The sequence below is a fragment of the Panthera onca genome, chromosome A1, assembly GCF_046562875.1.
Source record: "Panthera onca isolate mPanOnc1 chromosome A1, mPanOnc1 haplotype 2, whole genome shotgun sequence".
NCBI lineage: Eukaryota > Metazoa > Chordata > Mammalia > Carnivora > Felidae > Panthera > Panthera onca.
In genome coordinates this window covers 3,753,822-3,769,653 of record NC_138339.1, presented here as the reverse complement: position 1 = coordinate 3,769,653, position 15,832 = coordinate 3,753,822, and the positions used below count along the sequence as shown (strand labels likewise).

At 52.1% G+C, this 15,832-nt stretch overlaps 1 protein-coding gene across 1 annotated transcript in view; it reads right to left on the bottom strand.

The window, feature by feature from the left end:
* Positions 1 to 14,568, bottom strand: part of ADAMTS16 (ADAM metallopeptidase with thrombospondin type 1 motif 16) — a 157,831-nt gene extending 143,263 nt beyond the window's left edge. Inside the window, exons 1-3 of the mRNA XM_060634326.3 lie at positions 14,304 to 14,568; positions 14,112 to 14,217; positions 7,669 to 7,991 (exon numbers count right to left, since the gene is read on the bottom strand). Coding sequence (XP_060490309.3) covers positions 7,669 to 7,991; positions 14,112 to 14,217; positions 14,304 to 14,435 — 561 coding nt within the window. The 5' untranslated portion in view covers positions 14,436 to 14,568. The remainder of the gene's footprint in view (positions 1 to 7,668; positions 7,992 to 14,111; positions 14,218 to 14,303) is intronic.
* Positions 14,569 to 15,832: the final 1,264 nt, after the last annotated feature.

The window sequence follows — 15,832 nt, the reverse complement described above, 5'->3', positions numbered from 1 at the left end:
CTAGTGGAGACTGACTTCCAGAACGGAAGTGTACGGGGTGGGGCAGATATGCTCTCCAGTGAAACGATCATTTCACTGCTAGAAATTACACACACACACACACACACACACACACACACCCGAACCATGTAAATTGTCCTCAGGGCTTCAAACAGGGAGACATATCTACGGACTCTAATTTCATAAATCTTGGAAAGAATGGTGAAAATTCGGTGGCTTCTGGGCCGTGGGCCAGTCACAGCCTCACCCTGCCCCCAGTCGGTGGCACAGAGCTCCTGAGAAGACAAGGGCCTCCCGTTCCCCCGACTCCCATTCTACAGCTACACTTCCAAGTAATTGGCCTGCTTACCAGGCCTCCTGCCCCTCTGCTCCCCCTACCACAACAGTTGTGCTCCGGGCAGGCGCAGCCACAAGAACCGATCTGCCTTCTACAAGCGGCCACAACTCTCAGGACAGAAGCTCCTCTCCGGACTCAGCAGGCTGAGGATAAGGGAACCCTGGCCGTCCCCATACCAGCTCATCTGCAAGGTACAGCTGCAGGCCGGGAAGCAGACAGAGGGGCCTGGGTACCCACAGCCTCACCCGGAGCCCCACTCATAGGGTAGGGGTGCTTGGCACTCGGGGAGAAGCAGACACTGCCGGCCCCTGTTCCACGCAGTGGCACATATATGTCCTACCCAGGAGGAGCGCCAGCTTTAAGAAGGGGGGCTCACCTCAAGGGGCTCATTGTTCTTTTTTCTTTTTTTTTTTTAATCACTACCGCTCTGAAGTGCAAATTGCTTCACAGTCTGATTTGATTAAAGAGCAGTCTTGCAAGAGCTTGTCTGGAACCCTCCAAAGGAGCTCTACGTTAGTCGAGTCAGACCGCCGAGCAATTTATGCCCCAGGGTGTCGTAAAACATGAACACACACACACCCCAACAACAACACGATCCGCTAGCAGTTAGCACAGGTGAGCGGGTGGGGTGCCACCAACGGCCGCAGAGCAGCACGCCGGGCTCTCTGGAAGATGGCGCACGAGCTCCAGGTGGCACTCATGAGGAGCGACATCGGAGGCTGCACGGAACCAGTCCTGCCAAGTCACGAAACCGACAGGAGGAAAAGAAACAGCAGCAGGAAGCCTTGGACGGCAGACCGCGGGTAGGGTCCAGGGTTGCCACCCTTCTCCGTGAGGCTCAGTTTTTGCAGAAAACGCTGAGACATGCAAAGAAGCAGAAAAGTGTGGCCCCGAACGTGAAAAGAGACAGGCACGGAAACTGCTTTGAGGGGTCCCAGATGCTGGGCTTAGTAGACCCGTGCTTCAAAGCAACTGTTGTAAACACGTTCACGGAACCAAAGGAAACGACGTCTGAAGGATTAAAGCAAGGCCTGGCGACAAAGGTGTAAAATACAGACTAAGAGAAATTATTAAAATAACCAAATGGAAATTCTTTGGTTTAAAAAGTACAATATCCCAGGGGTGCCTGGGTGGCTCATTCAGTTAGGCGTCTCACTCCAGATTTAGGCTCAGGGCATGATCCCAGGGTCCTGGGATGGAGCCCCACATCGGGCTCTGCATATCCTGAGAGTGGAACCTGCTTAAGATTCTCTCCCTCTCCCTCCCTCTCTTTCTCCCTTGCACTCACATTCTCTCTCTCTCTTTCAAAAAACCAAAACCAAAAACACTACGGTATCACAAAGGAAACTTTACTATAGAAACTGAGTAGTGGATTTGAACTGTCAGCAGAGAATCAGTGCATTTGAAGACAGATCGATAAAGATCGGGCAAGATGAAGGGGTCAGAGGAAAAAGCAAATGAAGGAAAATTAATGGGGCCTCAGAGAAATGCAGTACACCATGGAACACACCAACATACGCATAATGGGAGCCCCACAAGGTGAGGACAAAGTTGGCCACACGCGCACACATCACAGTAAAAATGTAGAAAGACAAAGACCGAAAGAAAATCGGGAGGGGCGCCTGGGTAGCTCAGTCGGTTGAGCATCCGACTTCGGCTCAGGTCATGATCTCGTGGCTTATGGGTTCGAGCCCCGCGTCGGGCTCTGTGCTGACAGCTCAGAGCCTGCCTACAGCCTGCTTCTGATTCTGTGTCTCCCTCTCTCTCTCTCTCTCTCTCCTCCTGTCTCTCTCTCTCTCTCAAAAATAAACATTAAAAAATTAAAAAAAAAAAAAAAAGAAAATCGGGAAATAGCCACAAAATCAAACAAGAAAACTGCGATGAAATAAACAGCAGACTTCTCTTGAGAAACAACAGGGGGCGAGAGGCAGGATGACATCTTCAAAGCGCCGGAAGGAAAACACAGTAACCAAGCCGTAACAAGAATAACAACAACCAAGACTGTCAACCAACGCTCTCTATCCAGCCACTCGACGCCACAGTGGGATACCCCATGGTCATCAAGAGAGCTATAATCGAGAAGATGGACACGTGGGGGCCAGAATGTGGAGAAATCAGAAACCTCATACGATGCTAGGGGGATGCAAGGTGGGAGAGCTACTGCGGAAAACAGTTTGGAATTTCCTCAAAATGTTAAACGCAGGATTCCCATAGGACGCAGCAGTTACGCTCCTAGGTATAAACCCAAGAGAAAAGAAACGTACGGCCACACAAGAACCAGGACACGGACAGCAGTGTTATTCACAATTGCCAGAAAGAGCAGAGACAATAATATCCATCAACTGCCGAGGGGATAAAAAATGTGGTATATGTGTACACGGGATTATTATTTAGCCATAAAAATAACGCCCTGGGGCGCCCGGGTGGCTCGGGCGGTTAAGTGTCCGACTCTTGGTTCAGCTCAGGTCACGATCTCACGGTTTGTGAATTGAAGCCCCGCGTCCGGCTCCTTGCGGACAGCGTGGAGCCTGCTTGGGATTCTCTCTGCCCCTCTCTCAGCCCCTCCCCGCTTGTGCTTTCTCTTTCAAAATAAGTAAACGTTTAAAAAAATAATGAGGTTCTGATGCAGGTTACAACATGGACGAAACGTGAACACATTATGCTAAGCAAAAGAAGCCGGTCACAAAAGACCATATGATGTATGCTTCCCTGTACAGGAAATCGCCAGATGAGGTAAATAAATCTATAGAGACGGAGTGTAAGATTCGTGGGCCCAGGACTGATGGGGCCTGGGGAAATGGGAACTGTCAGGGGTTTCCTTCTGAGGGGATGCAGGGTCTCAGATTAGGTGGTAGTGATCTGGAAACCTACTACAAACCCCTGAATTACACATTTCCAAGGGGGGAAACGATGTGTAAACTACATGTCGATAAAGCCGTTTTTTAAAAAAAAAAAATCGTACTGGGGTGCTTGGGTGGCTGAGTCAGATAATCATCCCACTCTTGATTTCAGCTCAGGTCACGATCTCACGGTTCTGGAGATCGAGCCCCACGTGGGGCTCTGTGCTGACAGCACAGAGCCTGCTTGGGATTCGCTCTCTCCCTCTCTCTCTGTGCCCCTGCCCTGCTTCTGCTGCCTCTGTCTCTCGCAAAATAAATAAACTTAAAAAAAAACAAAACAAACAGCACCTGTGTTAGTGTGGTCATTAGGCTAAGTGAGATAACAACAGTGAGGCTATTAGCCAAGCATCCGGCACAAAATCCACAGTAAGTTAGTCCGGGTTCTTCCGCTCTTGTCCTGGCCATGGCTGTTTCCCGCGCTCACTAGTGCAGTCATTCTTGAAAGGCACCTGCTGTGCCCACACATTTACACACCCATGCTGGTCACCACAACAGGTCTGTGATGTCAATTAGGTAGGGACATGGCAATTACACATACTGCCTTTTTTACAAATAACCTTCGGGCGCCTGGAGGGCTCAGTCAGCCGAGCGTCCGACTCCTGATTTCGGCTCAGGTCACGATCTCACGGTTTATGAGATCGAGCCCTCCGCCTGGCTCTGTGCTGACAGGGCGGAGCCTGCTTGGGGTTCCTTCTCCTTATCTCTCTGCTCCTCCCCCACACGTGCGCTCGCTCTCTCTCAAAATAAATAAATAAGCACTTAAAAATAAAATAAAATAACCTGATGCAGTGAGATAAGAAATATTTTCAGTCAAGACGCTTGGTGGAAGTACCGGGCCAACTTTAGAGGTCTTTTTAGGGTTTACAGATGGGGCAGCGGAGAACTCCATGATGGTGAACGATGTTAGGAGTCTTCCCCGGGGCAGCCTGTGACTCCTCCATCGGGCATCACACCCGAGTCTCCTATGAAGATTCGGCTTGGACAAAACTACTCCAGGAACCTAGGCTGAATCTGCCACCTCCGAGATGCACCCTCTCCGCATCTCCTGGCACCTGTATTTTCCCTCCCGTCATCACTGCGGTGACATCACCTGTGTCCTGGCTCTCTCATCAGACAACCGGCAACTCGTGCCCGGCTCTGGAAGGCTCCAGCGCCGCCCAGTTCTGAAGCTCATTCGCGTTTCCCAAGATCCTTGGGAAAACAGTCATTTTAGTCTTGCAAGAACAGCTGCTTACTATAAATAGGACCAACCATCAGCTACTCACTTTGACAGTGTTCCTCAGACCCGTTTACCGAACAACTACAGCCGAGGGCTCCCGAACTCAAACTCCGAGAACCTGGGGAGAAAACTGCGTATCGGTTTGCAAACTGCACCGTCTCACAATTGTCAACCAAGTTCTCCAGTTGAAGACGTTAAACTCTTAGTTAAGCGATATATTTTAACTTCAAGGTAACAGTCCCACGCTGTAGGGAGAAGCAGGAGAACGCAGTATGGGCGATTTCTCCACCACCGGGGATCTTGTTTGCATCGTGCTCTCCCCTAGAGTCTGCAAAAGGGTGTGAGGGACAACGGGCAAACAAAAGAGAATTCTACAGGCAGCTGCCTGCCACTCAATAGGTGGGCCGACCAGAAACACTGGGGAAAAAAAAAAAGCTTAACTGAGATCTACCTGGGACTTTAATTAGATCCTCCCCCCCCCACCCCTAATAAAAGAAGCCCTCATCTAATGTAACACCATTTTTCTTCATACCTTAAGAGATCTGAATGAGAGATGGGGTAGGCATCCATCAGGAAAGAAATAACGGACTTGGCACCCAGTTGAGGGACGTTCCCATTCAATATTTTTTCTTATCTGGCTAACGACAGAGGACTCCTTATCCTCCCTTTTTCTTCTTTAAAATGCCTTTGATTTGTCATATGGCAAATGCCCCTGCCCCTCACACTCATAAGTCTAGTCAAGGTCATGTTCGTAATGATCCTCTACAGACAAAGTATCAGCGAAGCTGGATTTAATGGGTTTGGAAGATGAATGGTGAAGGCATACAGATTCCTATTCCAGTGACCGAAATATTAAATTCCGGTGTTCGTTATCCAGAGGAGTCTTTTTTAAGTCTGCACCCCTGCCGGGGTCATGGGAAGCACCTCGCCCAAGCTCCACAGACAAATCCAAGGATATGAGTTCTGAAGGCACGGCGCGCCTCCCTTCCACACAGATGGCTTCCATTCCGGGTCTGAGCTTTCGTTAAAAAAGCCAAGAAGGAGATCTCTTCCTTTGATGCATTATATGAAGAGTTCTAGCCCTTTAATTAAGGGAGATCTGTTTTTCTTGGGAGAACATGGAAGAAATCACCCACACCGTCTTCAATCATAAAAATTATGCCAAATAACTGCCAAATCCTTGGCAAATCCCGGTTGTGATCACTCTCAAACCAGAAGCCCTTCACAAATTAGGGTAGACATGGGATCAATCCATTTCCCATTCCCCTGAAAAGCAAGTGTTAATATTGTTTGGCAATTTTTAACGGGATTTAGCATTTGCACATGTGTAGTATTTGAAGGGATTCAAATACTTGGGCATCCGATACTCGCACTCCCATACACAAAATCCTTCTAAGATGCAGAGTCTGAATTCCCTCTTTCCAAAGGGAGAAAGAAGCTTAAGACAGATGTAAAACATTTTCTGGAAATGTAATAAATGTTCAAAATGTGGTCAGGACCTTAAAACGTGACCACACATCTTCACTCAGCTACCTAAGACACATCTCACTCATCTGTGTCTGACAGATTAATGTACTCAAGACTCTAAGTATCTACTAAGCGTTTGTTGCTTTAACATATGGAACTATTTCAAGAAAATTAAATGATGAGGCATTAAGATTTTGGCTTGGATCAGCCTGAGGGATGCCGGTATCTTCTCAACTTGGCTGGATGCTCCTTAATGAAGGGACCAGCGAAGGGGACCCCCAGAGGCATTTAAGTGATGTTCGATGTCTAAGTCCGATAGAGTAAAACCTTGGCTTGTGAGCAGAATTCGTTCCAGAAACGTGCTTGTAATCCAAAGCTCTCATACATCCAAGAGAATTTCCCCATAAGAAATAATGGAAGCTCAGATGACTCATTCCACAACCCAGACAACATTCATATAAAGTGATTATAATCCTGTAACATAATACAAAATATTAAATAAAATACAAAATATAAAGAAAAATAAGCAAATTAACCTGCACTTACCTTTGAAAACTTTCGTGGCCGGTGTGAGGGAGACAAGAGATGGGGGGGGGGGGGCGGTTATTGTGTCGGACAACATTCACCATCACTAACGGCATCACTGCTGTCTATCGGCTCAATAGAATCTTTTTCTGTTCCTGTGACTTTAACAAGGAACCTATCTAATGACCTAGGATGGAGCAAAGCATTCCTAAGCTCACTGTTGTGTGGAAAAGCAAAGGACTGTCCATAGGTGCTCTGAAGTGACAAAAAATCCACCACTGCCAGTTGGGGGCACCTTCCAACGTTGTGAAAAATCACCAACGTCTGCCACACATCATGGCCAGAGACTGAGCATCCGCGCATGGGAAATGATCACCCACAATCCCTCAGAGAGACAGAGAGAGACAGAGACAGAGAAGAACCATTGGCTCAGTTGTGACCATGTGACATCTGGCATCACATACCACTCATACTGTGAAACGTTGCTCATTTATCAAATGGAAATTTCTTGGGGCACCTGGGTGGCTCAGTCAGTTAAGGGTCGACGTCAGCTCAGGTCATGATCTCACAGTCCGTGAGTTCGAGCCCCGCATCGGGCTCTGTGCGGACAACTCAGAGCCCGGAGCCCGCTTCTGAGTCTGTGTCTCCCTCTCCCTCTGCCCCTCCTCCGCTCGCGCTCTGTCTCTTAAAGATGAATACGTGTTTAAAAAGTAATTAAAATTTATTAGAAATGCTTGCTCGTCTTGCGGAATACTCCCGGAACGAGCTGCTCGCCATCCAAGTCTCTACCGTGCTAAGATGGGGAACATGCCCAGAGAATCATCAGTCCAGTGAGACCTGCGCTTCCCGGCCACAGCTTTGTCACATTTGGAATTACCACCCTAACCTGTAAGCATGCGATCCTGGACAGAACGACACGAGTAAAGGGCTTTCAAGCAGCCGATCAAATAATCAACCCGGTCCACCAGGGGACTCGTGTTGTTCTTTGCAGAATGAAGACATTTCTCCAGAATGGGCCACAGCCAAATGGGCCCAAGGCGACGGCATCGCGCCTCGTAGACAGCGCTCCTTGACAACGTTCTCCTGCTTTCACAGATCAGTGAAATCTGCCCTGCGATGACGGAGGAGTCAGCTAGACGATCTCAAGGGACATCTCATCGCCCTCCCCCTTCACACACGCCACTGTCCCTGTCACCTCACTAGCGGCGGTGGGTACTCACCAAACCTTTGCACGTTGAAAGAGCCACCGAGGAATTTTTGTGGGATCGTAAGGAGCCTTGATAAAAACAGAAATCCTCGGGCGGGAAGGCGTGCACGGACTTGGTGCCTCCCTTCCCCAGCGTCTGCACCATAAACCCAGGAGCCACCAGGTTGGATGCTTTCAGCTCCATGTGGAAGTCATGCCTGAAGCCCTTCAGCCGAAGGTGAAGAGATTCAACCCCGAGCTGGGCCAGCGCCCTCTTCCTCCTCTGAGGGTGCGTGATTTCATGCGACACGTAGTCTCCGTTGTGGTCAACCTCATAGGGGGACACCAGCTCGTATTCTGAAAGACAAAGACGGGGCTTGGCTGAGTAATTTCAGAATTCTAAAAAGAACCTGGGAGTCAGTCTTAGAATGTAATTTATTGCCAGACGACACTCCCTCCCGGTAAAACACGACGGAGGAAAATTGCAGCGTCGAGCCAACCTCAGACCTCTGCCGTGGGACGCAAACAATCAGAGTCAGAAGGGAAAACCTTCAAAGTAGCCTGTAGGGAAGTCACTGGTGCCCCATCACGGGCTAGTCCCAGTACGGCAAAATCTATGACACTTCAAAGGAAAAACAGATTACAGACCCAGGAAGTTCAAAAACGGGACATGTGGGGTTCCATTTCATAAATTTCACCTTACGCTCATGATGATACGTAATCATTTATGGTTCTAAATATTCTTTCAGTCACACTTTTTGTTTTTTTACAACCATCTCAATTGAGCTGACAAATTTTAGCTTCAGAAAACAGTTAATAAAAAGGCAAATCTGATGGGCATTCCTTGCTGCTTAATATTTTAATATTTTATTGTTAAATCGAGGAATCCCGTAAACCCTACGCAGACATATTCCGGGTTTCTAGATGCTAACATTGGGAAATGCTCCTATGTGGTTGCTCCCACGGAAAAGCGTGGTGGACCCTCTCGTTGGCCTGAGTTCTTGGCCAACTGCCAGGGTCTACAGCCCAGGGTCTTTCCCGACACTCACCACAATCCTCTGCCCACTCTGATTCACAGGACTCGAGCCTAAAACACGTTCGGACAAACAATTTTTGGAAAAGTCTGGAAACCCCCGAGGGGCTGTCAGATCTCAGGGCCCCCTCACAGGTCTGCTGGGTTTCAGTCACCGACAACCCCCCAGTTTTGCCTTCTCTGTACATCTGAGTCAGTTTCCCCACTGTGGGAAGCACAGAAGGAAGGTTCCGAGCTCCTTTCGTTACCAGCATGTGCCGTCAGGAGACTGCTGTGATGGATGCTCGAGAAGTGGGGCCCTCTTCTGCCCTGGCAGGAGTTGGACATGTTTCTTGGAGTCGTAAGATACAATAAAACAGAATCCCACAGAAATGGCACTTGGTCAGAAGTAAGGGGTAATTGGGTAATTATTGTTTCTAGAAAAGTGAGGTTTTGTTCTCAACCGATGTCTTTCTACACAGGTGCCTGATCGTGTGTCCCTGTGCCATCCGGCAGGTAAGAGAAAGGTTACTCTGGAAGGAGCAGGCAGCCAGTGACTGTTTGTGGGTGTGGAGAGGGCAAGGGAGGCCATGGACGGGAAGGCCCTGCCTGGAGCCCCCCATTCTGAAGCCTGGGGCTAGGTGAGTGTCCAGGGCCAGGCAGCCAGCCCCATCAAGTGGCGGGTTAACCAAAGGCTGGACAATGGCCTCTGTGACTCCAGGGATGCGGTCTCCTCCAGTCAAGACCTTTTTTTTTTTAAAGTTTATTTATTTATCTCGAGAGAGCGAGAACAGCAGGGGAGGGGCAGAGAGAGAGGGCGACAGAAGATCGGAATCAGGATCTCTGCTGACAGGAGACAGCCCGACGCAGGGAACAAACCCATGGACCTTGAGATCATGACCTGGGCCAAAGCTGGGACACTTAACCGACTGAGCCACCCAGGCACCCTGCCAGTCAAGAGCTTTGACAGGCGACTCTTCTGGGCCCAGTGCTAGGCCCACGGGCCTGGCCCTGCCACGCAGGTGTGAACGGGTGCCCTGAGGGTAAGTGGGGAGCTGGGCCGCACACAGCAGGGTCTGGCGGACGACTTGAGCCGACCGTCGACATCGACGTCAAGGCAGGACATTTGTGTCCCGCGGGGCAAAACACCCTGGAATTGTTTCACAGTTTACCAGGGAAATTAGACAATAAAACAAATCTGGTTGAACTGCAGGCAAGGATAGGAGAAAGGGGGAACAGGTCAGGGACGGGCCGGTGTGGGCGACGGCGGCCGATCCGGGGCGGCTCTGAGGGGCAGAGCGCAAAGCCCCACCCCACCTGCCTCTTGCCCAGCTTTCCGGGCCGAGGGGAGAGGCCGGTGCCAAGCAGCGGTGTGGCCTGGCACTCTTCCCCCTGCCTCCCGGGGCTCTCAGGGAGCCCTCCCCACCTCACCCCAGCCTATGTGCATCCCAACAGAGGCTGGGGAACACTAGCTAATCAGCACGACTACTCCGCGTAAAAGATGATTACCACTTTCAAAAAATCAAACTGCTTCCAGATGCCATCAGTCCTGTTCTTCTGACCTTTGTTTTGGAAGTCATGTAACATGCATCCTGTATCTGGAGGGGACATTGGATATCTACGCCCAAAACAGCATCACTGATAAGCCTCTTTTACATACACACATCCAGGGTCCTGTTGACAAATGCAGGACCTCCAGCTATCTGAGGGGAAAACACGAACGGCCTGGTGGACGGCATTTGCCAGTTCCCCTGGGGTAATACCCCCAACATGGCTGATTTCCACGTGACGTCACTCAACACGGAGTGTGGAAAGATGCGCCCCCGGACCTGCACCTGTACCTATGCACATCTCCCCACACAGATACGACTGATGTAAATAACCTCGAGAGCACAGGTAATAGTAAAACCTAGTAAAGCAATTATAAGGGAGGAGCGTTGAGTCTTTTCATTTTGTCTTTAATAGGATTTATTTCACGGTAACTATATTTTAATTTTATTGGAAAAAATTTAATGTTTATTTTTATTTTTGAGACAGAGAGGGGCAGAGCATGAGTGGGGGAGGGGCAGAGGGAGAGGGAGACACAGAATCCGAAGGAGGTTCCAGGCTCCGAGCGGTCAGCCCAGAGCCCGACGCGGGGCTCGAACCCACGAACCGTGAGATCGTGACCTGAGCCGAAGTCGGACGCTTAACCGACTGAACCCCCCGGGCGCCCCATATACTTTAATTTTCAATGACCAGCTCGGCAAAATTTCACAGAAAGGGACAATCCGCTCTGGAGGGCTGGTACCTGTTGGCCTCAGGACACAGCTGTGCCAGCAGCAAAGCCACTCTTTGGGATTTAATGACGATCGGTTCCCAAGAGGCAGGGAGAAAATGTTTGATGGAAGATTGGTTTTCCCGTTCAGTCTGCTGATTCTCAGCCGGAGTGACTCCCCTCCCCCTCCCCCAGGAGACAAACGTCTGGACACGTTTCTGCTTTGTCAGGAAGGGGGAGGGGGACAGTGGCGCTCCTGGAATCTGACCGCCGAATCCAGGGATGCAGCTACGTATTCTCCGATGCCCAGGACGGACCTCCGCTACAAAATGTCCATACCGCCAAGGTGGGGGAATCCTGATTGAGCCCGAAAGCCCTGCTTACCATCAAATGTGTACTCTCGGTTACATATAAATGAACGCGGAAAAGGTCATCGCTAAAGAATTCAGTGAATGAACAAAACAAGCACAGTATCTCATCATACACGCATTACTATCTGGAAAAAGTCAATATATAACTGCAGTAATCTGAAAAAATTAACTTCTGAGCTTAGGTTTTCAGATGATAATCCCCTCGGCTGTCGGCTCGCGATTTCAAGAAAAAGATGAGCGTGATTCCTGACATCCCGAGAATCCTTTAAATCACACCTGTGTCCCCTACACGTTTGGTAAAGGAGGACAACGTCGCGTACGGCTGCTCCCGTCAGTGGTCAGAACTGCCTGATTTCAAGAGGTTTTCTGACCACAGCATCAAGTCTAAGACCGCTCCGGTTTCAAACTCAGTGCGGGAGGTGTGGACCACCTGTGAGCACGCAGGGCTGCTTGGTACCAGCGGCCGAGAGCGGATCCGAACCTTGAATCCCTAACCCAGGATTCAGTGACGTCACATCCGTAGCTTGAAAGCCACCAGGGAGCAAGTATTTACCCCTTGGGAACCAGAAAATATTACAGATCTGGGCGCCACAGAGCCTGCTGTTAAAGATTTACGAGCACACCACAGGTGAACCTGAAAGACATTGCCCTGTCTCACGTTACCCGGATGTTTGAATGTCAATCGGTATAATCCCCCAATGCACACACGCACACAACAGGTCTATTACGCACAATGAAACAAATTTCTAAAGAACGTCTACACCTTGCCCTGGAAGAGTAACTTACTGGAGAATTAAAAAGCTAACGAATCTGTGATAGTCTTGGCTCTTTACAGGAAGCCGCTATTTTTACCACAAAGGTCAATTTGTAGGCAAAGCATTAAAATCTCCTAGTAGGGAAACACCATTCTGAATCAGCCAAAACGAAACGGGTGTACTTAATGTCTGAAAATAGTTTCGTTGGGCACGGCTGCCTCACAGAAGAGACGGGCTTCTCTTTCCTACTGCTTAACTGCACCAGACACGGAGCAAAGTTTGCAATCACCGTGTGAACGACGTGTTAAACAAACCTCACGGCCGAAAGAGGGAGTCCAAAGCCAACGTGTGTCACCGATACCTAGATAACCGAGCAGTACCCACCAAGTGCACCCCGGCTCTCCTGTTCTGAACAGACACAGGTGACCTGCTCAGCAGAGTCTTTTCCCTGCTGGTACGAGAGCCCTCCAGTGACACGCACAACTCTCCACTTAGCCGTTTGCAACTAAAGACCTAAAACACACAGAGGGTGGGTGTGAGGTGGGGGTGTATCCGCTAAGCTAGAACTTCACCGATGATGGCTCACACCTTCCCCTTCTGTTTCTGAGCAAGCAAGGTATGTGGTTGTCATGGAAATGCTAGGCCTGTGACACCAGCTGATAATGCCAGGTGACTGGAGCCTCATGCCAGCCAGGCTGCCGTCCAGCTCCCGGGAGCTGGCCTCGGCCAGGAACAGCGGACGCACACTCGGGAAGGGAGTCTTTGACTTCTCCTTCTGGACGTGGTTCTCTGCCTATGATGCTCTCACCTAAAGACCACTTATTTTCTATAAATGCCGTACAGTGATCTGAAAATCTCCTGAGACTTTCATGATTTTGGAGAACTAGAATTTTTACAGAAGTCTTCTTTTAAAAAGTGTCTCTGGAGGACAATCAAATACAATATGGACAGTTACATCCTATGGGAAACATGAAGGAAGGCAGGGGCCAGACCAGACCAAGAAGGTGACCTTTAAATAGATAATGACCTTTCTCTAGCAATTACACAGCCCTAAGTCATTTGTAAGGATTTCCTAGCACTTACATCTAGCGCCCTCTGGTGGTCCTGAAAAGTCTTCCGTTCCCAGCGTTCGTCTAACCTATGGCTTCATTTATAGACTATTCACGAACTCTCCCAGCAAGAGAGAATCCAAATAGGTAATGCGTGTGTCCAACTCCTGTCTTTACCAAAGATTAAAAACTATATTCAAATATTGAGTTATTAACTGTAATCTTCTGGATTTTCTGAAAATATGTTGGGATAATCAAACCTGGTTCCTCTAAAATACTGACATTTGATATGGCAACTTATTGTCGGAAATGTTGCAGAGCACTGATATTAAACAAACGCCAAGGGATTGGGTTCAGATAAAAAGCGCCTAGCGGCCGACATCCCGCACCTGCCTTCCCCTTTAACCTAAGGGAAGGCACGAGAAATTTACAAATGCAGCAGTGAAACCACAGGCTGCAAATGAACCAGACTCATGGCTTAAGGCGCGGCATTGCTTCGGAGGTCGCGAACGCTAATTACCCTTCCCTGCGCTGTATTTCAATTATGTCCCAACCCTTGAAGACCATCCACTTTCACCCTGACAAGAGTACTGGGCAAAAATGGCTTTCTTTTGTCTCCTGCCGTTTAGTCAAGGGCACACAGAGAGCCTTCAATCTAAACAGCCAGAGGAGGACCAGGAGGGGGTGAGGCGTGGAGAAAGGAGTCCCCTGCGCTTCATAATTTCCTGAATGCCTCAATTAGAAATACCTTTAGATTACTCCTTGCTTTCGTAAATTTTCTTATTAAATGCGCATTCCTTCTTTTGTTGCTATTGCTTATGCCAATAACGCTGGTAAGCGCTACTGTTCCACAAGGCAATACAATATAAATATTGGTGAAAGTCGACTCCCAGGTGCTCGCTCACAAGGCGAGAAAGCGCGGCTCATACTATGCGTGAGTTTGGAGACTAAGGAGCATTCGCAGCGCCTGGTAAACCAGCAACACCGGCAGCTATTTGGTGAGGACTGGGACCCTCCTTCCCCGCAGACTTACCGCCCTGTGCCATCCAGGCCGGCCACTCCGCGGACCCGGGAGGTCGCCGGTCGCTCGGGCTCCCCGGCGAGGCCGCTGCGGGTCCCACGGAGCAAGCAGGTGCCTGCTGGAAAAGAGCCGCGACACCTCGGTGAGACCCGGGCCGCGCGAGGGAAGCCGCGGGCACCCGCCCCCCGACCTCCGGGGACTCACCTGCACAGCCACCTGCGCCAGGAGCAGCGCACAGAGCGCCGCGCGCCCGGGGCCCCGCATGGCCGCGCCGTCCCCGGCGCCCCGCGCCCGCCGCCCGCGCTGCGCCCCCGCGGGGAGAGCGCGCGGCTCCATCCAGGGGCGCTCGGAGGGGCCCCCAGCCGGGCGGCTGCAAGTGGGCACCGAGGAGCCGAGGCGCGCAGGAGCCTCCCCGCCGCGACTCCGCCGCCCGCGCGGGGTTATCACTGCGGCTCCGCGCGGCGCGGGGGGCGGGGAGGGCGGTGGGGCACCAGCGCGCACCGTGGGAGAGCGGCGGGAGGAGGCGGGCCGCGGAGGGGAGGCGGAGAGGACCGGCGAGGGGAGGGGAGCGGGGAGCAGGAGGGGCTGGCGGGGGCGGCGGGGTGGGGAGCCGGAGGGGAGACCGGAGGGGGAGGGCGGAGGCCGGAGGAAGCGGGCGGCGGGGCGGGGCGGGGCGGACGGGAGGAGGGCCGGGAGGATCCCCGCGCTCCCAGCCCGTTTCGGCGCCTCGCCCGCCTCCCCGTGTGCGCGCGGGTGGAGAGGTGGCTCGGGGGCTCCGCGTGGTGAGCGGCGTGAGTCGCTTTCCAGGCGCCCTCGGGACCCGCAGGCCCGCTGCGCCCCGCCACCCCCCGGACCCGACCTGCGCCGCCGCGGGCGCCGACACCTGCCGAGGGAGGCTGGGCGGCGCCTGGGCCCCGCGGCGTCCGCCCTGCGCCGCGGGTGGGAGATCAAAGGCGGGACGGCGGCGCCCAGAGCTTCTGAGAGCCGCGCGGATCTGAGTGCGCACCGCGGCCGCTCTCGGCTGCGGACGCGATGAGGGACGACGGGGTCGGGCAAGCAATGCCAGCTCCTCGCCAAGTCCCGGAGGATGTAGGGGCGCCCCCAGCGCCGGCCTGGCCGCGCGTGCCTGGGTCGCCGTGGCTGCCGGGTGCCCGCGTGTGGCCAACCCATTGGGAGGCCCTGGGGTTGCTGCGACTGGTGTGGGCCCGGGCGGGGGGCTGGGCTGCCGAAGGCCCGGGCGGCAGCAGGTGCCCCGCCGACCACAGGCCCGGCAGCAAGCCCGGTCGGTGTTCTACGCGCGCGCGTGTGCGCGTTTGAATGCGGCGCCTCCGGGCATCGGAACCCTCTCGCGTGCGCGCACGTGTGCGTGTCGATGCGCTCGCGCGTCAGTGCATGCGTGTGCCAGCGCGTGTTCTCCCACGCACGGATCGCCGGTGGCGGCTCCTGGTTGCTCCTCTCCTCCGTGACCACTTAACCTCTTGCAGACGCTGGAGGTCAGGGCCCCTAGGCCTGTGGCTCCAGTGCCCCTCACGTTCATTGCATCCCACACGGGCCTATTTTGCACATCTTGGAGAGGAAGATGGGGAGCAAACGGTGACTGTGGTCTCTGGCTTCCTTTGCCTGGCTAGCTTTGAGGCGTAGGTGTGTGTTACCTCCCACAGCCTTGACAACGGGAGAGCAGAGCTCCTGGCTGTGCAGTGGCTGATTCTAGTTTCCTCTCTCTCTCCCTCTTT